This window comes from Nicotiana tomentosiformis, chromosome 1 (assembly GCF_000390325.3).
Source record: "Nicotiana tomentosiformis chromosome 1, ASM39032v3, whole genome shotgun sequence".
In the NCBI taxonomy this organism is placed as follows: domain Eukaryota; kingdom Viridiplantae; phylum Streptophyta; class Magnoliopsida; order Solanales; family Solanaceae; genus Nicotiana; species Nicotiana tomentosiformis.
The window spans coordinates 23,964,894-23,990,272 of NC_090812.1; the positions used below are offsets into that span (position 1 = coordinate 23,964,894).

General features: G+C 38.0%; 1 protein-coding gene across 3 annotated transcripts in view; it reads left to right on the top strand.

Moving 5' to 3' along the window:
* Positions 1 to 965: 965 nt before the first annotated feature.
* The window catches only part of LOC104098484 (nuclear pore complex protein NUP160), a 33,938-nt gene continuing 9,524 nt past the window's right edge, over positions 966 to 25,379 (top strand). Inside the window, exons 1-24 of one of the 3 annotated variants that reach the window (XM_009605233.3) lie at positions 966 to 1,333; positions 2,462 to 2,594; positions 2,706 to 2,970; positions 3,222 to 3,282; positions 4,735 to 4,892; positions 5,932 to 6,017; positions 8,614 to 8,718; positions 8,847 to 8,950; positions 9,532 to 9,652; positions 11,441 to 11,623; positions 11,729 to 11,921; positions 12,032 to 12,603; positions 16,034 to 16,196; positions 17,451 to 17,710; positions 17,791 to 17,978; positions 18,931 to 19,007; positions 19,129 to 19,454; positions 19,627 to 19,695; positions 19,786 to 20,098; positions 20,208 to 20,336; positions 20,676 to 20,784; positions 20,874 to 20,945; positions 21,057 to 21,192; positions 21,283 to 21,390. In XM_009605233.3, coding sequence (XP_009603528.1) covers positions 1,155 to 1,333; positions 2,462 to 2,594; positions 2,706 to 2,970; positions 3,222 to 3,282; positions 4,735 to 4,892; positions 5,932 to 6,017; positions 8,614 to 8,718; positions 8,847 to 8,950; positions 9,532 to 9,652; positions 11,441 to 11,623; positions 11,729 to 11,921; positions 12,032 to 12,603; positions 16,034 to 16,196; positions 17,451 to 17,710; positions 17,791 to 17,978; positions 18,931 to 19,007; positions 19,129 to 19,454; positions 19,627 to 19,695; positions 19,786 to 20,098; positions 20,208 to 20,336; positions 20,676 to 20,784; positions 20,874 to 20,945; positions 21,057 to 21,192; positions 21,283 to 21,390 — 4,110 coding nt within the window. In that variant the 5' untranslated portion in view covers positions 966 to 1,154. The remainder of the gene's footprint in view (positions 1,334 to 2,461; positions 2,595 to 2,705; positions 2,971 to 3,221; positions 3,283 to 4,734; positions 4,893 to 5,931; positions 6,018 to 8,613; positions 8,719 to 8,846; positions 8,951 to 9,531; positions 9,653 to 11,440; positions 11,624 to 11,728; positions 11,922 to 12,031; positions 12,604 to 16,033; positions 16,197 to 17,450; positions 17,711 to 17,790; positions 17,979 to 18,930; positions 19,008 to 19,128; positions 19,455 to 19,626; positions 19,696 to 19,785; positions 20,099 to 20,207; positions 20,337 to 20,675; positions 20,785 to 20,873; positions 20,946 to 21,056; positions 21,193 to 21,282; positions 21,391 to 25,379) is intronic. The other 2 variants (XM_009605231.3, XM_009605232.4) reach the window with 2 other exon arrangements.

Consider the following 25,379-nt stretch of genomic DNA (forward strand, 5'->3'; position numbering starts at 1 on the left):
ATTTTGGGACTTAAGGAGCGCCTTTATGCAGGGCAAAAATTGCGTGCTCAGAGCCATATCCAACAACTTCTCACTAGAGCCTTAGCTTTGTCCTCTGTCGAGGCTCCCCACTTGATCTTAGGTTGACCAAACACCGCTCTCTTCTTGTTCTCCCTCTTAATCAAAGAGATCAAATATACGATCTCCGAAATTTCATAAACTCTTGGAATATTCATTAAGAGATAAAAAATACGTCAAATATGTTTTGCTCAAAGTTCTTGCAACATTCAAGATTCAAATGGAGTGCTGCTACATACTTCTTGATCATTAAATACATCAAGAAAATGCATATCATCTTACATTCGAGAAATACGTCGCTAAGGCCCTCGAATTACGAATAACAAATCAGAGGGAAGAATAAAGGGACAAACAGATTTGTACTCACATTGTTTTATCAATAAAATTATGTTTTTTCATATTTATATTGTTGTTGCAATTTATTGTTGTATCACCAAAGAATTTATTGCAAACATATATAATAATAAAATTATTTTAATAAAGATATTTGGTTCATCGGATTGAAAATAGGATATATAAAATAAGAAAAAATATATATTTGATTTTACAGTAGATAAACTTGAAGAAATTTTTTATTTCAATTTATAACCTTGGTCTTCTTAAAAGACTTTGAGTGAAGAGTTATGAAGATCGGTTTATGTCATTTGATTATTATTTTTTTACCAAAATAATTAATTTCAATATTATCATTTCATACTCCATTAATTATGATATTAAATTAATATCAAAATTATAGTATAACTAATCCAAAATTACTCATACCGGAAATAAAATTTTATCCAAACACGAAATTAAATAATTCACATTGTAGACAGTGATGATGATATTTCAAAATAAAAAAAAAATCACATCGTATGCGGGATTATTTTTCTTTTCCTATGAACCGAAGGATTGCAAATGATTTCCTATTAAAGTAAATTTCCCCTAAAATTTCCCTCCTCCGGCGTTCCACTAAAACCCAGTACCAAAACCCCCCCGTCAGTCTCCTGTGGCACTTTTCAGTTCTCACCGCCCTATTCTCTTCAACCCAAGAATTGATACGGTTATATCAATATCCCAAAACCCCATTTATCAATTTCGTATGCTTCACAGCAACAATGGGAAGTAGGTCGCGTTTAGCAGGTATGGAAGTTCCCATTATTGGCAGCGATTCGGTCAAGTTCGTTCAACTCTCCCTCGCTTCTTCTACTTCTACTTCCGCTTCTGCTCCAACTCCTTTCACAAGAGATGTCGGTTCTTGCTCCATCATTGGGAATCCTCCCGCTTATTTCACTTGGTACACTCCTTTTGCTCTTCATCTTACCTTACTAATATGATTACAAGTTTACCCTTTTGAGTGTGGGTTGGAATAATTGAATGTGTGCATTCTTTCCTAATGTAGTTTATTTATTTTGCACATAAGTGTACCTTCCGGAGTGGGTTTAAAATATTAAGTGTGTCAAGTGATTTATGCAATTCATATGTATGCAGGTGCGCCCTTTTGTGTGTGGATTGAAATATTGGAGCCCGTATGTTGTTAAAATATAAATTAATTTATGCATGTCATGTGCATGCAATTGTGCAGTTTTGAGTGTCTATTGAGGTGGTGTGTGTGTGTGATGTTAAAAAGACCAGTGATTGTATTTCTTGAATGGTGAAACAGTCAATCTTGTTTTAGCTTATTCGAAGAAATTTCTTTCATACTTGTAATTGGAACTCATATTTGTGTGATCCAATTGGTGTATTTTGAGCCTAGCCTGATGCACAGTGGGTTTCCAACATGGATAGAGAGGAGGGATAAAAGTTTTGTTTGCGTTTGAGGACCTAAAGGGCAGCCCGATGCAATAAGCTCCAGCTATGCGCGGGGTCCGGGGAAGGGCCGGACCACAAGGGTCTATCATACGCAGTCTTTGAGGATCTAACATATTAAAAAACGCTAGAGGACCTGTCTTGTGTGACATGAGCTATGTCAACCGGGGGATAGACCTTAGACCTCAGATAAACTTGATGATTGAAAAATTCAGTTATTAATTTTCCAGAGATACATTAGCATGGATGAGTATGACTCCTCTGCAAAATTGTTGTATGTGGAGTTTTCTTTTCATTTTCCTGGGTGAGGGATGTTAGTTAGTTCCTTCATCCTTGTGTTAAGAAGATAAAAAAATTGAATTATTAAATAGTGTTATAAGAAAAATAAATAGTGATGGAGCTTCTATCTGATCAGCCCCCAATTGTGCTTGAGCTTTGCCTGCTTTTGTAGTAGGAGTTAAGAACATCTCATTTTATTCTTCTCACATATCCGTCTTGTCTGGTTGTTATTTTACTTGTTTTCTTCCTTGATGTGTTCGCTGTAGCATATTGGTTTGATGACCCTGGTATTCTTCTTGCACAGACTAACTATAACTGCTGAATTTTGCTGCTACAGGAAAATTTGCAGAAGTCAGCCAAATGTGCTGGAAATAATGGAGTTCTGTGGTTATAAGGAGTTCCCCAAAACTGGATTGCAAATTGTATTCCCAGAAGAACTTTTTCCATTTGCGCTGATCTGCAAAAATGAAGTATGCCATTTTTTGCTGGCTTTGTGCTGATAATAGTCTTGTTTGTTTTAATGGTTGGCAAAGATTTTCATGGATCTTTAACAATTGTTGATGCTCTCTTGGTTCTTGCAGATGACGTTTTCTTCTGTCAGACCGTATCTGCTTCATGCCATGACAGTATCTGGGGTTGCTTATCTTATTAGACTTGAAAACATCTCCAATTATGTATCTAGCTCCCGTTTGCAATCCGACGACTTTGTTGAGTTCAACACTCTGACCCATCCTCATCAAGGAGCAACAACAGCAGTGGCAGGAATAGCAGAATTGATGGTAGTTGGAAGAAGTGATGGATCTGTTGGATGCTTCCAGCTTGGCATCCTTGACCACCGAGCTCCAGGTTATCCTTGTACATTTTCCCTTCAATTTTCATTTTATGTTTTTTGAATGTGTTTTTGGCTCTGGAACTTTTGCATTTTGGCTGTACTTTATGTTTTGAAATATGGATTCTCTTGTCCTTTTATCTTGTCACTACGGTTACTTTAACATAGGAGTGGCAGCTAGATGTTTTACTTTTTACAATCTTGTTGCACTTACGCTTTGATCTCATCTCTTTTCTCCTGTCCGTGCTGACACTTTGTAAGTTGATAGGCTTTGTGCAGGAGCTGCGTGATGATGGTGGTCTTGGTCGTTTGTGGGGCGTTTTGTCAAGGTATTTACTATTTCATATCAGGAAATGTAGTTAGACATGGCCTTCTCGTCTTGTACTGCAGCTTCAAGGGCTTAGGCTGCAGCTACTTGCTGGAAATTGCAACTCTTGAGCTCTTTGAATGCTTCAGCTTCAACTGAAGTTTTCAATTATGGCTTGCAACTACAAACAAACTGTAAAAACATAAATTTCTTGGAATTCCAATCAATATTTAACCTAAATAACTCTAAAATTAGCAAAAAATCAATTATAAAAACTACTTGTACAATTAAATCATAAGCAAGTAAGTAACATGGGCCCTACTACTATTTTCACTCAAACTATAGGGCTTAGTATTCAATTAGCGAAGTAAGACAACATAGTTTAATTGATTCGATAACATAACTCTATTCCTTAAAGTTATCAGTCCTCCCTCTCATATATTGGGCAAAAAGTGTGTTGGAGCAATAGGTGAGACAAAGTTAGAGAGGAACTAAAATATCTCCAGGTGGGTAGCAAGAGATGCTGTAAATCAATGCTTTGGCTTTTGATGATTTCTAGAACTTCACATACCAAAACTAATGGCTTTACTTGAAAAACAGCATTTGATGCCCATTCATATGAAGCATGTGGAACCCACCCCAACCCCCACCCAAAAAAAAACCCCAAGAGAAGTGAGCTCAATCCGGCTAATGCTATTTCATATCAGGAAATGTAGTTAGACATGGCCTTCTCGTCTTGTACTGCAGCTTCAAGGGCTTAGGCTGCAGCTACTTGCTGGAAATTGCAACTCTTGAGCTCTTTGAATGCTTCAGCTTCAACTGAAGTTTTCAATTATGGCTTGCAACTACAAACAAACTGTAAAAACATAAATTTCTTGGAATTCCAATCAATATTTAACCTAAATAACTCTAAAATTAGCAAAAAATCAATTATAAAAACTACTTGTACAATTAAATCATAAGCAAGTAAGTAACATGGGCCCTACTACTATTTTCACTCAAACTATAGGGCTTAGTATTCAATTAGCGAAGTAAGACAACATAGTTTAATTGATTCGATAACATAACTCTATTCCTTAAAGTTATCAGTCCTCCCTCTCATATATTGGGCAAAAAGTGTGTTGGAGCAATAGGTGAGACAAAGTTAGAGAGGAACTAAAATATCTCCAGGTGGGTAGCAAGAGATGCTGTAAATCAATGCTTTGGCTTTTGATGATTTCTAGAACTTCACATACCAAAACTAATGGCTTTACTTGAAAAACAGCATTTGATGCCCATTCATATGAAGCATGTGGAACCCACCCCAACCCCCACCCAAAAAAAAACCCCAAGAGAAGTGAGCTCAATCCGGCTAATGACTATATTTTTCTACACTACATATTTTGACTATGATTTTCTATTTCTTACCGTTTATCAGTTGTCTTATGCACTCTGGTTCCCTCCCCCCCCCCCCTACCTTGTCTCTAATTTCCAGGGGCAGGTCGATTGCAGCAGTGCAGGATCTAGTAATATCTGAGTTCCACCAGAAAAAGCTTTTATTTGTGCTTCACTCTGATGGGAGCTTACGTGTGTGGGACCTTTCAAATCATTCCAGAATTTTCAGCCATTCTTTGAGTGCTTCACCATCTGCAGGCAATTTATACCTTCTTTTGCATTTCCATTATTTTTTCTACTTGAACTTATTATTCAGTTGCTCTTGTGAACATTCTTGCCTAAGCATTTGGATTTTGTCTGTCCAGTGTTGCCAAAGATTCATTTGAGGCGTGCATAAGCCCTGAAACTCAGAGAAGCCCAATCACTTAGGCCGCGCTTTAGTGTAAGCAAAGCACTAAGGCGTGCGTCTCATTGCCCATAAGTTCTATCTTGACAATACTGTGTCTGTCTTCGATTCAGTTGTTGTGGGGGGGGGGAGCCTTCCCGGTGCCCCCAAAATACGATCAAATTTTTCTTTTTTGGGCAAGGGCGTAGGGGGATGTGTCTCACGTCCCATCCGTGGTGTCAATCTATGGGAAGACATGTTATAGACTACATTTAGTAAGAAAACATTACTGTACATACTCAACGGAGCAGGGTTTTATTTTGGATGACTTATCAAAGAATATGTTAATTTGTGGTCATTACTGTGAGGTTTAAGAATAAATGTACTGACGATCTGCCGGTATCCATTTATGTGTGAATACTCCTTTAGGTATATTTGATTGTAAAGAAAGCAAAATGAGGTGTAGGAAACTTAACTTTGCTCCTTTTTGTGTGTTTGATAAGTAAGCAAGCTATGTGAGAAGTGCCAAAACCTTCCCACTAGCAGACTTCACTCCCAACTAAGCCTTGCACAACTTTCAGGGTTCTTGAAGGGAGGTCAATTTTTTCTTATTTTAGACCTTCCTTTCCTTCCAAAAAGCACATACAAGAAAAATTTGGTCCTTTTCTTTACATTGTCAGCAAATTTTCCAAGAAATATTTTCAACCTGTTTATGTGCTATAACGTGGAGAATTTGGAGGGAGAGGAACAGGAAGCTGTTTAAAGGATAAGGTCCTTTCATTCCAAATTGCGAACATGATGCTATTTCATATTTATTTGGAACAGTCACTCCATTATTTTCATTATTACAAAGGGTTCCTGGCAATGCTTTCAGATTTATGTAAGGTTTTCTTTACTTCATTTTGCATGTAGGCTCCAGTTTTGTAAGGATATGGGTGGGAAACGACCACAACAATCCTGATGCAATTCCTCTGGCAGTACTACGAAAAGATGATTCGGTAAGTCCATTCCTAGTTTATTCATGTCTTTCTGTAGATTTTCATTTTTCTTTGTACTTTCTTTTGTATCAGTTGGGTACATTCTGCGTAGTAGTGTAGATATGTCGGGAAAAATATGTTGCAAAGAGTACACTCATTTTTCCTGTCTTATATTTGCCTTATTGCTTTGTGCTTGTCATTTCCTTATTTGGCGAATCTCATAGCACGTATAATTCTGCAATAACCTCCAACTTACATCAGATATGTGCTTGGTAACTAAACAAGAAGACGATATTGTGATTTGTGCACTTGATGTTATTTTTCTTTTTCTCGTGGAAACCGAAATTGTTCATATTTACTTCTTGGGTTGTAGGGGGGCCTGCCTTCAATTCTTTTCAGCATCTTTGCTCTGATTTGGTGCATAGTCACCCTTTTGGCCACACAATGTTCATTCATTTTTTAAGTTAGTTTCTTGTAGCTATATTGTCATCTCCACGCGATTTCCTTTCAGTGGCACCTGCTTTTTGCGAGGTTGTTTTTCCTGCATTGTGCGCTTCCTCTTTTTCAACAAAGAACAATTGTCAGTTTAAAACAGTGGTTGGTTTTGTGGTCTTGAGTGTTTCAGTCTCTTGATCGCGGCCCATTTTCTTGTTGATTTCAACTGCAACTGATTGTTTCCTGAATACCAACTGCATTTCTGACCCCGGAGAACCTTTGGCTTTTTCAAACTTTGCCATGTTGGTTGGTCGCGTGGGACTTAACCTTTTTCAACTTTATTTTGCCTTTGTAGGCATTTCACTTTTGACTTATTTCTTCCAAAGTTTTCAATTTCAGAGCATCGGGGAACCTTTAACTTTTCACATTTTGCCATGACGGTTAGTCGCGTTGGACTTAACCCTTTCAACTTAATTTTGCCCTTGTAGACACTTCCATTTGATTTCCTTCTTCCAAAGTTTTTGATTTCAAAGCATCGGCCATCATGGCCAGTCGGGATCGACTCGATTCCTTTGCCGAGGCTGAGTGCCTTTTGAATATATATATATCAGCTCGCTTCAAACGAGGACCTTGTAAATCGGTCTTGCCGTCTTTTCTTTGCCTTATTTTGGAACAAAGTTAGACCGAAAGGGATTTAAAGAAAAACAAGCAATGGAATAGAGAATGAATTCAAACAAAAGGCGTCCCTTTCGGGGAACGGAAAGGACTTATCTGGAAGTACATACGGACTTCAATGAACATGACATGCCTTTTGGACTGGATGCCTGATCTTGATCTCTGTAAACCGTCCGACTCTCAGGAACTCATGCTTGGTTACAGTGATGAGATTGCTCATGCACCACACATATTTTCATTTAGCCAAAAATAGCAGCTCCTTTTGTAAATTGCAATATCATATGCGAAAAAGTATTTAGGTGTCTTCTAGCATAATACCAAAACATGTATCTTGTTTCCTTGAGCTTTTAACAGATGTAGATGAATTTAGAGGAGTTCCATCATTTCCAATGGTAGTTAATAAAATATTACCTAGTTTTCTTGCAGTTAATACCTGATGTAACCTTTTGTCAATGTGAAATTATTTGGTAGTCGTCATGAGCTCTATATTTGCTTAGTTTTACTGCCAAGTAACAAGTAGCTTGAAATTAGATGGTAGTTGTTGGAGATTGCTACATTTGTCCCTCATTGGTTGTGGGTTTCCAAAGGAGTTTAAATGGTCTTTGGCTACTCCACCCATTGTCTTAAGGTTTTGGGTTGAATTCTCAGATTCTTTTAAATGGTATCAAAGCCAATCTTTGGTGAGGCCGTTTGCACAGTGCTTTCCAATATTCATGTGCTGTTGCTCTATGTTTTTCTCTCTCAACTCAATCCATAGAGCTGCTCTGGACTTCTCTCTCTTTCTCAATTCAACCCATCGAGCCACTAATATTGCTCCAGGCCTACTCATTAGCTTGTTGAGCTTTATCTCTCTCCTCCTACTCGAGGCCTATTCCTGTTGAGCCCCCCCTCTCTCTACTTGCAGAAATAATAATAGTAGTTATAATAATAAAAAAATAGCAATAGTAAAAGGCAGCATAAAAAGAAAAACCAGTCCACATGTAAACCTTAGAAATGGATTACACGCGAAGGGTGTTAGAAATGCTACACCTGTTTCTCATTAGTTGTGTGATGGTTTTTAAAGGAAATTAAATGGTCTTGGCTAGATGATCACTGGGTGATAGAGGATTTAGATGGACCATATGGCTTAGAGGTGGCTCCCACCACCTATAAATGGAATTTGTTCCGATACGTTCGAGCTGATTTCTTTGGCATTCTCACCTTTCATAACGTCATCAACCAGCCCAATGACTTATTAGGTTTGTACTTGCTCATCATGACTAGGCCTGATTCTTGTTTCTTGTAAGTTTTCTTTAGTGTTTTCCCCTCTTTTTAGCTTCTCAAAATTGGATGTTTCGAATGCAGATTGTTCAGTATGGTCACAGTGGTTTTGATTGACTTGTTTTTATTTTTTGATAAGGATTTTGATTGATTTGCTATGTGCTCAATTGTTGGATTTTCACTTTTTGCCCTTTGTATGCCTATTACTTTAACTTTAACTTTGACTTATTTCTTTGGGTTACTTAAGGAAGTTGGCACAGCGATGATCTCTTTGTATAGCCTTTATTTCAGTCCTGGGGATAGAATTAACTTGTTACTGGATCCTTCCACAAAAAGCATCTCATTGGTAGAGGTAACAGTTTTTTGTAGGTTCTTTTTTTGACAAAGAGCAGCTTGCTTTAGATATCTTGATTAATCTAAGTATTCATTATTTTGGGAATCGTTATTGCAAGTTATGTTTGATTACTGTTTTTTGGCTAGCCTCAGGGTGAAGTCATTGATGTAAAACTTACTCCAAATAAGCTGTGGATACTCAGCGAAAATGGATTGGTCATGAAGGAGTTGTTTTGTCAAAGTAGGAAAGAGTAAGTTTTATGATGCCTGGTGTGAAATAGTATTTTATAACTTTCTTAGCATGGTATCACTATACATCTTGACGGGTAGATGATTGGGTGTCTTTTGTAGAGGATTATGTTTTGACTGGTAGATGATTGGGTGTCTTCAGTAGTTGAGGAGATTGTCATCAGTTGAGCAGTTTTATGGATTCCTTAGGAAGAAATAGTGTTCAGCCTTGTGTTGATTTTGTGTCTCTCACCATTTCATTAGATTTTATGTGCGAAGAGTGCTTATTAGTTTTGCTTAAAAGAGCCGAGTTTTTTGGGATGGGGCTGTTGGGAGGAGAAGGATCAGTTGCTGAAGCGATTATAGTTTCTACTTTTTCTCTTAGGATTATCATCTTTTATGCATTCATAGTTTCTTTGGCGTTAATAAAGACACATGCTGGTTCCTTTTCATTTTCTGCTGCTTTCAATGTTTTTGGCAATTTAGACTGTATTGGTGATTTAGCTGCAAAGGTTAACTTAAGTTTTGTATTTATTCTTTGTTTGGATTTATATACTCTGTATCTTGTCTCGAGGGCAACTAATAGTCTGAATTTTTTTGTCAGGGAATTAGCTTATTGCTATTCTTTACAGGATACATTTGTTGCTGAGCAGCTGTTTCAAGGCTCTGAAAATTCTTCAGATGATCTACTTTGGCTTTGTCACACAGTTTTGTCATCTTCAAAGGTACTCTATACATGCTGTTTTAGTATCTTTTCTATTTATTGTTGTTTCTCCTTGTTGATATGTTCCATTTGTTTACATAGTCATTTGCCTTTTCCTCCCCAATTTGGTAAAACTTCTTTTGGATTTTTTTTTTCCTGTATAAACATTGCGGCTCAATTTTAAAGGCAGTATCTTGATGTCATCAATTAATGTTATTGATCTGTCAGATTAAGCATGAATATTATGGCTAGTGAGCTATTTTCCTCTCCCCCCCCCCCCCTTTTTTTTTTTTTTTTGATAAGGTAAATAATTTATTAATAAATGGGAGAAACCCCGCGTACAAGCCATATACTAAAAAGAAGAGAACCTATACCCCTCTTTTTATCTCTGAGTTTTTGATTGTTATTTTGTTTAGTTTTTCTGCTATCCTGGGGCAGGGGGGGAGAGGGATCTTGTGAAACCGGTTGACAGCTCTGCAGCTGCTAACCGGCTTGGTGGTATTGTTTGAGTATTAATGAGTCAATTAGGCTTACTTTTGCGTGAATGGAATACTACTTTTTATGAGTCAAGTGAGTAAGCTGCTCACTTTAATATTGGTATAACCTGAAGATTCTCTTGAGGTGCTATAGAACTGCTTTCATGCTGACCTCTGCATGCTCTTGCGTAATTGATTCAGTAAGAGATTTGATCATAAATGATATTTCACTGAAATTGCTCCCCTTAATTTTTTTTGCTAAGTTGAGAACATATTTTGATTCCTAAGTTAAGCATATACAAATGAGTGATCTCATGATCTATTCGAATAAGCTAGCAAAACTAACCCAATTAAAAAAAACAAATTAAGTGCTAAACTAAAGCTTGTTGAAAACCTGTCATTCTAGTTTTGCCACTCAAGTACTTTTTAGCTTGGGCTACTTTTGCTCCGGATTAGTAAATTCTTGAAGTGCAACTGACTTGAAAAACAATCTAGGCATCTTCTTTCTTGATCAAGAAGTATTCTTGCTTTTGACTTCGACGGATAACTCAGTGGATGAGTTTTAGAATAATTAGCTCATTGGACGAGTCTAGACAATGACAGACTAATTTGTGATATATAGACTCTTGCATCTTGAGACTATCAAAACATTTGCCTACAAAAAATATACTTAACTCTAGTTCTCGCAAAAGTCTGTCATTTATGTTGCAGCAGATGGTACCATAACACTATTTACCCTAGGTGAAGAAGTTATCAGTGAATTGGGAAGAATTTGCTTGCCACATTCTAAATTCCATGAACTCTTAATCATGTCATTGGTTCAAAGTTGAGGTTATACTATCTGTAAGAAGATGTAGTATAGTTGGTACTGCAGCATACTCCTTAGATATTCCAATAGTGCATGTTATTGGATATTGCCCTTTCCGATTTAGGTTCCAAAATGGAAACCTTGGGCATAAAATTGTTACTACTTTTTTTTCTTTCCTTTTGTGTACAGGATTATTAAATAAACCACCTGAGGAGTTTGAAGATGCTAACTAAGTGGAGTGAAATTGACTTCTCATGAGATGGAAAATTATTGTGTAGCCCTAATATGAAAGTCTCAAATTTCTAAAACTTCTAGCTTAGACGGCATAGGCCATGTTATTACGTTGTGTGAATCATTGCTGAAGTAGTTGAAATATACTTTGCTTAAAATCATTCTTTTTCGGTTCTCTTGTCAGACAGGCAAAACCGTGTATTTAATTGCATATTCACATCAAACTTTTGGTGAAATATATTCTTCTCTAAATATTACCAAAGGAGTTAATCGCCTCTTTCTGTAATTACTGCAGGATCAGATTTCTCCATTTGTATCTTCTGTTTTCTTACGTAGGTTGCTCCTTCCGGGTGTTTATCATAGAAATGTTCTTCGGGCAACATTACGAGATTTTAGCAAGCACTTCACTGATTCCGAATTTGATTCTTTGACTGTGGATGGACTGAAAAATGAAATTCTGTCAGTCATTCAACATGAGGTATTTTCAGTTGCATGTGGATTTGTATAGTGCTTCTATTGATATTTCCAGGTTTCTATTCCATAAATTTCAGGGTAATTCAGTACTTTTTTCTCCTTTTTCAAGGTGGGAGCTGATAGTCCAATTTCAATACTTCAGAGCTGGAAAACCTTTTGTACCTGCTATTTCAATAATTGGTGCAGAACCAATGTAGCGTGTGGTTTGCTTATTGATTCAGCCACACAAGCTGTGGGTGTTATTAGAAAAAACTCAGTCTCCATTTGTCGTAGTCTCGAGGACATAGAGCTTCTTGTTTCTAGTACGTCAAACATTTTTTTTTGAGATCTTATTTTCTTACTTGATTTGTCTTTCTCTTGTACGGTCGTTGCAATTTTCCTTATTCAATTGCTCTTTAATTTATGCTCTCAGGATCTTCTGATGAACATGGAAATGTAATAAGCTCTGGGTTGGACTCCTCTAATAATGATCTTGAACGGGAAATTCTTTCAGAGATACTGCAGTGTGTTCGTAATCTCAGTCAACAGTTGAGCAAAGCTGCTCCTACCATATTTTATGAATCGCTTCTTAGAACACCAAATTTATCATCTGAAGAGGTCATTTCACGGTTGCTTAAAAATTTAGAAAGTGGTTATAGCTCATCAATGGCAGCTCTCCATGTATCCGAACTCGGAACTGATGTAGCACTGGATAAGGAAATTTCCTACCACAAAAGACTCAGAAAATTCTCAGTAGATATGCTTTTATCCCTACACAACTTGTGCAGTAGAGCTACCAAATGGGGGAGAGTTTTGCATGTTATTGAGAGCTACTTGAAATTTCTCGTGCCTCGAAAATATGAACATAACTTGGATTCTGATGGACTATTCACAGTCAGCACTGCCCTTACAGTGCAGGCGACTTCTCAGGTTGCTAAAGTGATGTTTGAATCTGCATTGGACGTGCATTTGCTTCTAAGCTACATGGTTAACAGTAGCAGTCAGGTGTGTGTTACTTTTGTTATCAGAGATCATCAATATCCAGAATTGGCTGTGTGGTACAAGTTAATAATATCCTAGAATTGTTGTTACTTCTTGTTCTATGCTCCATTTTCTATTGTCTTGGTTTTGCAGTACATTAAATATTGAAATATCAAAAACTACTGTTTCAATACCATTTTCTTGAATGCTAACGTATCTTTCCGATAGTTGGGGCGTGCATGGTGTTGTTGACTACCTGTCTATTTTAACTTTGGCTATTGCTATTCTGTGTAGTGGACAAGTTGCAGATATCCTTATGAAGTAAATTTTAGAATAGTTCTTTGTCTTAAAATTGACAAGAGTGGGTTGCTCTAGTGGTGAGCACCCTCCACTTCCAACCAAGAGGTTGTGAGTTCGAGTCACCCCAAGAGCAAGGTGGGGAATTCTTGGAGGGAGAGAGCCGAGGGTCTATCGGAAACAGTTTCTCTACCCCAAGGTAGGGGTAAGGTCTGCGTACACACTACTCTCCCCAGACCCCACTAGTGGGATTATACTGGGTTGTTGTTGTTGTTGTCTTTGCTCCCGTTGAATAAAAGGTCATATCAGTGAATATGACTTAAATGTTTGGAGCAAGTGATCTAGAGCCCTCAAACCCTTTTAAGATAGAGATTTCCCTTTTTAACCCTTATATTATTATGATAATATCAATTAATCAGCTCTTTAAAGAATTAATTGCATTATTCAATCTCATATTCAATTGCTTTAGCAATTTTGCTACTGATAATAAGCTTCAATTCCAATAGTCATTCTTTTTTGTACGAACAATCGGTCTGTAGATAAAAATCGAAACTAAAAACATAGTTGAGGGTGTAGAAGGAAAGGAAAAAAGTACTCCCTCTGTTTCAACTTATGTGACATTCCTTATTAGTCCATTCCAAAAAGAATGACACATTTCTATATTTGGGAATAATTAAACATTAAAGTTCCCATTTTACCCTTAATGAGAAGATTTTATAGCCACACGCATGTTATGATCCCGCAAAGCTTTTACCCTTTAAGCTAAGTGACCATAAGTTTCAAAAGTCTTTTTTTTTAAAACTCCGTTCCGAGTCAACCTACATCACTTAAATTGAAACGGATGGAGTATCATTTAACGCAAGATAGTGTAAAAGAGAAGTCCAAAGGCAGAAGTAGCAACAAAAGAGGTTGGCTACTACCAAGGAGGAGTTACCTTGAGGAAAAGAAACAGGAAAAACAATATCTAGAGAAGTAGAGAGACAGAAGTAGTGGAAGAAGATTTGTCCCGAAACAGATTTTAAAAAAGAAGAAAACGAAGAAGTCTGAAGTGTGCCCTCAGAGGAATCTTTGTACCAAAGTATCATAAGGCTTTATCTTTCTCATTTTTTCCTCTCATTTTTTTCATCTCTTAAAGTCTGATTCAGTTAAGTGAGGAAAAGCAAAACAAAGAAAAGAAGTTAGAAGGAACAAGGCAACCTTTAGGAAGTTAATGGGCTTATAAAAGAAGTGGTGATGTATAGTTTTTTTTTTGTGTGGATAAAGATCCCTCATGAGACTTGGTATGATTTCAATCTGATAGAAGTACTGAAAATGCACTGGATTTCTCAATTCTTAGCTCATACAGTAGTAAATATGGGATGCTCATACGTACAAGTATACTGTGATGTTTGCTTTATTGCCTTTTTGTGCAAGCATAATGTATATTTCTTCTTATAACACTAGATACTACTGATCACTATAATCATGGAACAATTAATGTTTGCGGAAACCGTTGCAATCCGCATATGAAAGTCACTACATAAAGTAATGATTTAAAAATACCTTTAGGAGTCTTAAGTAATAATTAGACGGAATTAATTGTGGTCTTTGAAGCTCCATATATCTGTGTTTTTAGCTTAAAAAATAATGAACTGGATGAATTATTTTCTATGTTAGATAATAATCTGCCAGATTACACTATTTCCGCAAAGAAGATAACAATTCAACAACATCATTTTTGTGTTTATACTGAAATTCTTGTTTTCTTTAATGAGAAGTTGAAAAAAAAAGGCCAAATACATAAGTGGCCCCTTAAATTTGTCCGGATTTTTTTATTTAGACACTTAAACTAAGCTTTGTTCCTATTGAACCCCTGAACTCGAGTCAAAGTGTGCCAATTAGACATATCTTGCTGACATGGCAAAGTATGTGTGCAACAATCATTTTGAGCGCGTCAAGCCAATATCTTTTAACAAAATATTTTGCTCTCCTTCTTCCTCACTCTCGTTCCCTCTCACCATCTTCCGCCACCCTTGCTCTCCCATCTAGTAGGGAGAAAAAGGAACGACTGTAGAGCCACAAAAACAAAATATAAAACACTCTTTCATTCATCATTTCCTTCTCTGAGTTTTTCTATTGTTTTGGTGTCAAATCCTTAACAATTAAGCTTAGAATTTTTATGTTCACGCTGGAACATCCATCATTTATCTTAATTGCAACTTCTGAACAATTGTCACCGTCCAGTGATTTCTTTCCCAAGTTCACATTCACCATCGGAGCAATTCCCAACACCAACTGTGATACCTCCATCACAATTCTCGATGTTGGCGGTTGGTGATACCGTCAACTGAAAGCTCAGATTCCTTATCTCTGGCAATACAGAAAATCCAACATTCAACAAATTCATTAGACTCGGTTGTCACACCGCATTCTTATTCTTAGAGTTGGGAACTCAACAAAGATGAAAGCTTGTGGATAAATACCGTACCTAGTTCACATAATTCTTGAAGAACTGATATGAACCAATTTTCTTTCTTTTTGCTCTATTTTTGTTATCTGATCAAAATCAAAACTTAGAAAGTAACTTTCGGTATGGAAATGGAAGACAAAGAAAAATAGAAGTAAGGGATAGGAGAGAGAAGTAATGAAAACAAGAAACAATGTGTCGGAGAAATCTCCAAAAAATTTCCATTACCCAATATCTTATCACTGTAATTTGGGGTCATCTCCACAAAATTTTCATTACCTAATTCAATATGGTAAAAGTGATCACTGATAAGGATCACAAGAAGAAGAGCAGGGGACCGGGGGTAAGAAGGAGAGAAAAGGGGGAGGATGGGAGATCCGGAATTTTTTTTTCACGTGTCACATTCTTATTCTTCTATTTTGCCATGTAGGAGGAGTTTGACAGCATGCTCCTAAGCTGTTTTTGAGATTGTGCCATGAGATTGTGCCAAACGTGTCTGATAGGAACATTTAGACTTGAGTTTAGGTGTTCAATAGGAACAAAGCTTAGTTCAAGTGTCTAAATGGAAAAAAACGGACAAGTTTAAGGGGCTGCTTATGTATTTAGCCAAAAACTAAGTTTATGAAAGCTGTTGGAAGCTTTTAGTATCAAATAGGATTTTGGTGCAATTTGTCTTTGACTATCAGGATCTCAAATGTTCTCTTCTTGCAGATTGGCATGTCAGAGGATGAGGTTTCAAGAGTTAAAATTGAGTTAGTTCCAATGATCCAAGAGGTTCTTACTGAGTGGCATATCATCCATTTCTTCAGTACCACACCATCTGAATCTCCTCTTCTTGAAGACTTCAGCAGTCAACTTTCATCTTTACAGCTTGGTATGTACCACTCTATTGTGATGAAGAGCTATTATGGACTATCCTAGGTCGGCTGCTTATTGCATGTCAGTTGATGTATCTAAGCAGACTCAATTAAACTTTTATGATCTCTTCTGTGGCTCTGGTAGTCATAACGGAAATTTGAAGGACCATCTTCTGACTGAAAAGCGGTGCGGGTATTAATCACTAGTGGACACTGTCTAAAATTGCAAAAAAGAGCTTTACAGTAAGGGTGTAACATCTTGAGGAGCATTGCAAAAACTAGAGGGAGACTGATACAACCTAGGGGAGAACCACACCCCAAAAGCTAGTTATTAAGGTGGGAGAGTGAAAGGCTATATAAACCCCACATCAGCACTTTGTAGTACCGATGTGGGACTCTAGTCCCATTCCTTGCAATAGACCATAACAAACCACCACGCTCCGCATTCGTCGTCCTCGATGGCTATGCGCAGCAGAAGCGTGGTGGTTTGTTATGGTCTATTGCAAGGAATAGGACTTGAGTCCCACATCGGTACTACAAAGTGTTGATGTGGGGTTTATATAGCCTTGGGCTCTCCCACCTTAATAACTAGCTGTTGGGGTGTGGTTCTCCCTATGTTGTATCAATGGTATCAGAGCCACCCTCCGTGCCCACCATGCCTTGGATTGTGACGCCGGTATGCAGTGTTCGCCCAGGGCGAGAAATGTCTAGCGCACAACCGTCAAGGACGACGGATGTGGAGCGTGGTGGTTTGTTATGGTCTATTGCAAGGAATGGGATTTGAGTCCCACATCGGTACTACAAAGTGCTGAGGTGGGGTTTATATAGCCTTGGGATCTCCCATCTTAATAGCTAGCTTTTGGGGGTGTGGTTCTCCCTAGTTGTATCAGAGGCCTTCAGTGGGAAGGTTGTTGCAACTAAATTGGGATTGCTTCACTTATTATTTTAGTATTAGCTTCTTATCTTGGAATCGAATGGGTAGAACGGAAAGAAATCTAGTCAGTGTTACAATATAAATAAAGCGTGTCATTAATTTCTATTTTTTCGAGTAATATTTGTGACTGGTGCTGCTTATTCTTTTGCAATATGTATAATTATTGTAAGTTAAGTCGAAAACTAGGGATGCAAGTGATGGAGGTTTCGAGTTTTGCTTTTTCTTCTTTTTTCTTTGTGTTTTTCAGATTCCCTTTCTGTAATTGTGGATTAGAGGTAACTTTTTTGACACTTCTAGATTGATTGCTATGGTTTTGTATGTTTATCTATGTTGTCAGATGGCAATGTTGATCGGAGATCATGGAATGAGAAACTTGGTAAATCTGAATTCACATTGGCCTTCATTCTGTTACTTGGAGGTCATAGCAGTCCATCTTTCAGACATCTTCCTGATCCCAGCAGTCTAAGTAGTTCAGTACAAGAATTTGCTAGCTGGATAATATGGGGGAGAACAGGAGCAGAACCGTCTGTTTTCTTCAGTCATTCGGTTGGCCTTGCTCTAGTGTTACTTAGACATGGGCAATATGATGCTGTTGAGGTAGGTTGCTGTCATTTTCATTTTATGCTCCCCAAAATAATTCTTAAGATCTTACTGAAACAATTTGTTCTTTCATCCAGTATGTACTCGGTTTGGTGGATACGTATTCGCGCAAGGAGAAGATCTTCCAAAGTCTTCAGAGCGATGGTGGGGAGTGGTCCACTCTGTTGCATCTTCTTGGTTGTTGCTTTATTGCACAAAGCCAACGTGGCTTGCATGGAACAATGAAAGAAAGAAAAATTTCTGAAGCAGTTCGGTGTTTTTTTCGGTATGTGTAGGCTTTAATGCGAAGTATCTTGTTACTTTTACAGTCACAGCTATGAACTGGATATCTCCAAGAAGATATTTACAGCTGCAGGTCAGATTTAGTGTTTAGTCTGGAAAGAACTGGTATATCGAGGATCAAAAAGTGATCTTTTGTGACTGAAATAGGAGAAATTTGTGGGCACATAGCAAATTGAAATGAAAATAGAAGACCGAAGGTTGAGGCATGAGAGTGAGATAAAATCAGAAGGAGATTGCAGCATCTCAAATGGTAACTTTGATACTGACAGTAACTGTATTGAGGCTTGTTGCTGCTTGGTAAAATATGTCCCAACAGATTTGAGATTGTTAGAGACATTAAAGTTGCTTTGATGCATCACTGTAAAAACTGTTGGAGAGCATTTTGATTGAGAAAAGAACAGATAGGAAATAGATAGTATGGTCTAACAGCGAGAGTCTAGACTTTTATTCGTTATAGTAGCCTCCACAGGTCTTGTCAGACAAAAAGGATAAAAAGAAGTCTTAACTAGGTTCCTCTTTTTATTGGACATATTTTTTATGTCTACTAGCTTCTGTAGGTTTGAATAAAAGGAACTTCAAGTCCACGTCTCGATGGTAGCAGCATAGGTACTGGTTGTGAAGTGATATAGTTAACCATATACTTTTCACTCGGACATCTTCCTTTATTGTGGCTGGATTCACGGTTCTTGGTAATAATTCTTCATCTTTGTTGTTCCTTATCTTGTTCCAAAAGTTGAAGAAGCAAAAAATAAAAGAAATGACACACAGTCACACAGTAAAATTAGAGCCTTATTTCAATTTGGATTGCCATGACTTCTGTATAAAGTCTCATGTTCTTGACTTCCTGTGTTGTAAATATTCTTGAAATGGTACTTATAATATTTTTTGTTGAAGTGGTTCTTTTGTGAACATACTGGTTATGCTTATGCTTGCAGAGCTGCGTCTGTAGGAGGAGCTGCCAACTCTTTGCAAAGCTTGCCAAATGAAGCAGGATGGATACACCTTGGTTTCTGTATGTTTTTCCGCTGAAGCTTCTTGTAATTCTAGAAGAAAGCTCTCACTCATTTTCCTCAGTATCTTTGATTCTTTAACTAAAAGGACGTCATCTTACTTCATACTGTTATGTATCCTAGCTCAACATGTCTCACCTGCTGCTTGGAAGCTTCATTACTATCAATGGGCAATGCAAATATTTGAACAACATAACATGAGGGAGGCTGCCTGCCAGTTTGCTCTTGCTGCACTTGAGCAAGTTGACGAAGCTCTTGGATCTGGTATTCTTGATGAATCAGCGACTGCTGTCAAGGGAAGACTTTGGGCTAATGTCTTCAAGTTCACGTTAGATCTCAACTATTACTATGATGCATATTGCGCAATCATTTCAAATCCAGACGAAGAAAGCAAAACCATTTGTCTGAGGCGTTTTATAATTGTTCTATATGAACGAGGAGCTGTGAAGGTTCTGTATCCTTGGTCTTTTTTCTTTCCTGTTGCAGCCTTATATGACCATTCTATTTTACCTGTTGTCTTCCCTACTTTCTATATGTGTTTTCACTACATTCTTTCCATTTACCCTGTAAATAGTTACTGGATAACTTATGCTTGCTGTCTTCACTTTTCCTTTCATCCAGATTCTTTGCGATGGCCAGCTACCATTTATTGGCTTGTCTGAGAAGGTGGAGCGAGAACTTGCTTGGAAGGTTTGTAATCATTTCATGAACTATAAATGATTTAATACAGTACACGGTTTGCAGCTTCACAAGGCTCACGTTAAATCTGAAAAATTGTAGGCTGAGCGTTCAGATGTTTCAGCCAAGCCAAACCCATTCAAGTTGCTCTACGCATTTGCAATGCAGAGACATAGTTGGCGGAGAGCAGCGAGCTATATTTACTTGTATTCAGCACAATTAAGAATCCACGGTGCATTGAGAGATCCCCAACGGCGATCTTTTATTCTGCAGGAGAGGCTAAATGGGCTTTCTGCTGCTATCAATGCTCTGCAGCTGGTTCATCCTGCATATGCTTGGATTGATGCTCCACTTGAGGAAACTTGTTCTAATATGTATCCAAGTAAAAAGGCTAGGATAACCGTGGAAGAACAGTGTAAATTATACTTCAAGATTTATTTGATTTTTTCAAAATCATTTTCTTTTTTAAACTATCACTACATTCTTTTGTTTGGTTATGTCACATCCATTTTCTCCTTTTCCAGCTCCTGGTACTGGTGCTCAGTCTCAAAGGCAAAGGTCATACTTAGATGTTGAAAAACTTGAGAATGAGTTCATTCTAACGTCAGCTGAGTATTTGCTATCATTGGCAAATGTCAAGTGGACTTTTGCGAGTAAGTTTGATGCTAAGTTAACATGCCTTTCCCTTGTTTCTAAGTTCTAAATTAGCTGTGTTTGTGCTTAACTCAATATTTTCAAATTTGAAATTCTGGGTTTTGAGATACTCTCTGGTTTACACCTTGGTATTTTCATTTGTTTGCTACTGGCTATTATGTCATTTTGGATAACATATATCGAATTGAAAACTTTCCTTAGAATTGTGCTTCGAACAAAGAAGATTGTGTCACTCTTCAGCTTATGTGAAATGGAAGGTCTCAACTCAATGAGATTCAAAAATTAAGTTTCCCTTTGCTCCTTCTACTTTCCTTTAACAAATGCTTTTCTTCTTTCAGGAATTGAGGCACCCCCAACGGATGTAATTGACCTTTTGGTTGAATCAAACTTGTATGATATGGCTTTTACATTAATTCTTAAATTTTGGAAAGGGTCAGCTTTGAAGAGGTATGTTGTTTTGGGTAGCTCCAAGGGAAATTAGTAAGCCTCCGTGATTCCTAGGTTTCTTGACTTGCAATTCTTGTGCTGTCTCTCAGGGAACTTGAAAGAGTTTTTGCAGCTATGTCATTGAAATGCTGCCCAAAAGGACTGCAAGCCCCATCAGTTGGGTAAGATATTCTTGATTCTGCTTTTTATATGCATCATTTCTCATTCCCCTCGATGCAAGCTGTTTTTCTTAGCATGTTTCTACCATTAAATTTGTGATACCTATTACTCAGGAATGGTCAGAGGATGCACAGTCTTCTTTTGACTTCATCGCAGGATGAGATTGTTGTCCATGAATCGCCTAATGTTGGTCCAGCTGCACATGAATCTAAAGGCAGTAGCCAGTGGGAGACACTTGAGCTCTATCTTGTCCGTATCTTCCTTCTTTCATAACTAATTTTAACTGTTTAAAGCAAATATACCGTTCTTTCAATTTTTATCTCCATAACGTCAATGCAGGAAAAATACAAAAAGTTTCATGCTAAATTGCCTGTTGTTGTTGCTGATACTCTTCTTGCTGCTGATCCTCAAATTGAGTTGCCTCTTTGGTTGGTTCAAATGTTCAAGGTAACTACACCATCATTTAATTAATTGAGGGCCTAAGCCCAAATATTCAAGGTTGTATAAGTGTCATGGAAAAGAATTACACAAAAATTATTTATCAAGATAAAACAAAAAATATGTCAGACAAGAGTTGCTCATACCGTCTAGTCTCTGCATAGAGTGTGAAATGCTTATTCCGTTCTTTTCTTTGTTGATGTCTACTTCAGCCCTATCATCTGGAGGATGTAAAATTATTGACCTTGCAAAATATTTTGGATTTTCTCTTTGTGGTAAATTCAAGGAATTAGAAGATTTTTTTTGAGAATGGTAACAGTATATTTATCAGCATTAAGGAAAAGCTGGGCACCATATTTACAAAGTAGAATATAAGAAGTTTGAGAGCTGATCTACTAAAAGTTCGAGGAGAGTGGTTCTGGTTAAGGCCACCACTGTTGAGCATTTGCGCTTACTTTATGACCATATTTATACCCCCCCCCCCCCCCCCCCAAAAAAAAAAAAAAATCTCTGCCTCAGTAATCTCTGATCAAGGAGAGAACAAAAGCCGTTTTGCATATCTCTGGATTCCTTGGTTCGGGCCAATCAAATCTTTTTACCTTAGTTTCTAGAAAGAAAAGAATTTGGAGAAATCTTAGGTCTCACCGAATCACACATAGAGATATTGATAACACACATAAAGCTAATGGTATTTCATAACTAATTGATTGAGCAGCTGCCCGTAGACCACCCCTCATCATATTATGTTTACGATTCAACATGCCAACTGATAAACAACTTATTAGAAATACAAGACAGCATCATACGACATCACAGAGAATGAAACAGCATAAGAAACTTGGTTTGAATGGGTGGAGAGAAGAAACCATCTGCTTAGAAGAATGACCTTAAGCGGGAAGGCACTTTCATGGGTTAGTGAAGTGCCGCAGAAAGCGTCAAGGAGAAGGGGAAACACGTACAACAGATGGAATATCAGAGACAATACCACCACCTTTTATTGCACACAAAAATACAACGTATATGGCAGATTTATCAGCCTTATAGCAGTGCATGGAACTAACCGATCAGTCATTATTATCCTAGAAAAGGCCTTTAATGTGGGACGGGGAGAGCTAGCTATTAAAATAAAGAATTTCATGAATAGAAGAGCAGTTATTACAGATCCACCGTTGCCTTTATTACATAACACCTATGCTCATACAACTCGTGAATGCAAATGGTCCAAAATGAATGGGGCCCAGATGATCAATCAAACTGAGGAGGGCATTATTAAAATACAGGGGACAAAAATCTCGGATGATAAACTCTTGAGCAGGTGTGGTTGGTAGATTCTCCAAGGAACTTGATGAAATTTCCACTAGAAACGAAGTCCGAAAATGGATCAGCAACAAGTGGAGCAATGCTATTGGGGTATACGAATTGAATGGATGTCAGTTCCTGTTCGAGTTTCCAACCAGATGAATGGCGGAACAAGTATTAGAAGGCACGTGGAGATGGGGGAAAGCAAAATTGAATCTGAAATGGTGGACTCCAACGACGGCTTGTGTTCCAGCAGAAATTAAGCCTGCTTGGGTTTGGGTCAGAATACTCGGCCTTCCTCTACATCTCTGGTCTGCTGACACCATGAAAGCCATTGGTGACAAATGCGGAGGTTGGATTGAGACAGAAGAGGAAACAAAACTAAAAAACCACCTCCGTTGGGCTCGTATCAAAGTCAAAGGGCCACCGACAATTAATCAGAAGGAAGTGGAGGTGGAGAACGACGGCTTAATCTTCCAATTGCTACTGTGGAGTGAACATCCGGTGGCAGTTAAAACCCAGCGGATATCGATGAATGATGTTGATGGAACAAAGACCATAAAAGGCCAGCCTAGGTCTGCTGTAGCTGGGACTGACAGGGCAGAGCACATGGAGGCCAAAAAGTCTCCTATAATTCAAAAAAGGGACAACTGTATCACACCATCTGTTGAAGTGGGGCAAACTTCTGGGCTTGGAGGAAATAAGGAAAAGGAGAGCAAACTATTGGGCCTCCCTCAAGGGGCCCAAATTTTAAAAGAAGTTGATAGCCTAGTAGGTCTTGATATTATTTCACTTGCTTCTGTGGAAGACCCAAAATGTTTTGATAACATTTTATATGCATCTGACGAAGGCCCATCTCCAGCTGGACTAAGACACGATCCAGTGGGTCTTGAAATTGAAGCGAACTCATCGCCTTTATCAATCTGTTCGATGACTTCAAAGGCTTCAAAGGTAACGCCTGCTGAATACGTATCCAAGGGGGAAAACTCATCAACACCTGTCCAAATTCAGAGCTCTATGCATGAGACACAACACGATGATTATGTTACTAACCAGGAAGAGGAATTATGTTTGGAGAATCAACTGGTACAAGTACAAAATCAATAACAGCCTCTACTGTATGATGGCACACAATGTTGGGAGGGAGAAGAGGTCATACCTCTAGACATACAAAATCAGATGGTAGAAGAAGACACATCCTTATGGGTACATAAGAATGTTATCAAGATGAGCAAACAATATGGGGTTGATTTCCAAGGCTGCGAATGGGAGGCTCTCTCTCTATTTATGAAAACTGACAAAAGAAGACTGCAGAACAGAGGAGAGGAGGCACTTACAATCTGTGATACACCAAAGCCAAAAATCAATAGAGAAGTTAAGAACGTAGAAATTGGGATGAAGTTCAAGGAGAGTGGATCGAGTAGCAGGGGGAAAACAACATCACTGTTATCCAATGAAGGTCAAAATTATATCGTGGAATGTTAGGGGATTGAATAAGAGGAGAAAAAGAAGGGTTGTGAAAGCACTTGTTCATAAATGGAATGCTGATGTCTATTGCTTACAAGAGACAAAGCTGGAAGGGGACACGACGAGGGAAGTTAAACAATTATGGGGGAGAAGATGGATCGATTGGGCTTGTCTAGAGTCTAACGGGAGAAGTGGGGGGATTTTACTACTGAGGGACAAAAGGGTTTGGGAAGGTTATGTAGAAGGTTACGGGACACAGAGCATATCTTGCAAACTATCCTCTGTTTTTCAAGACTTTACATGGTTTATCACAGGGGTGTACAGATCAAATAGCAGAAAAGAAAGGCAAGATCTTTGGTGGGAATTAGCAGCTTTCAGGGGGATTTGCGAGGGTCCATGGGTGGTTTGTGGTGATTTTAACACCACCAGATACACACAAGAAATGAGAAGTAGGGGGTGATACAATAGTGCTATGCATGAGTTCTCAGACTTGATAGGGGAACTGGAACTATCCTCTGTTTTTCAAGACTTTACATGGTTTATCACAGGGGTGTACGGATCAAATAGCAGAAAAGAAAGGCAAGATCTTTGGTGGGAATTAGTAGCTTTCAGGGGGATTTGCAAGGGTCCATGGATGGTTTGTGGCGATTTTAACACCACCAGATACACACAAGAAAGGAGAAGTAGGGGGAGATACAATAGTGCTATGCATGAGTTCTCAGACTTGATAGGGGAACTGGAACTGATTGATCTTGGCAAAATACTTAAGTTGCCACCTGACCTATGGCCCAAATTCCCCTTACACACTTTTTGCGAACAAAAATTACTTTACATACGCAACCTTTCTAAAGTGTCTAAGACACACTACTTTTGTCAGATGGGGCGCGCATGTTTAACAAATAAAAGTGAGCGCGTCAGATCTATACGTGTTTTGTCAACATGGCCATCTGCAACTTTATTCGAACGGCTCAGATTTAATAAAGTTGATCTGATGGCCTACATAATTCTTTTCTTTTTATCCTTTTTCTTTTTACCAAAAAATGTCTCTCTAGCCTTCATTTTCTTTTCTCAAGGTACTGTTCAATCAAGTTTTCTAAGTTTTTTCTTTTTCTTTTTTCTTTTCCCTTTATAATGAGAGGAGCGGGTGACCGGAATAAAGGGCCAAATAAGTTTGACTATATTGGAGGTACTATCATCTTTTACTTTTTCTTTTCCTCCGGCAAAGAGCTAGC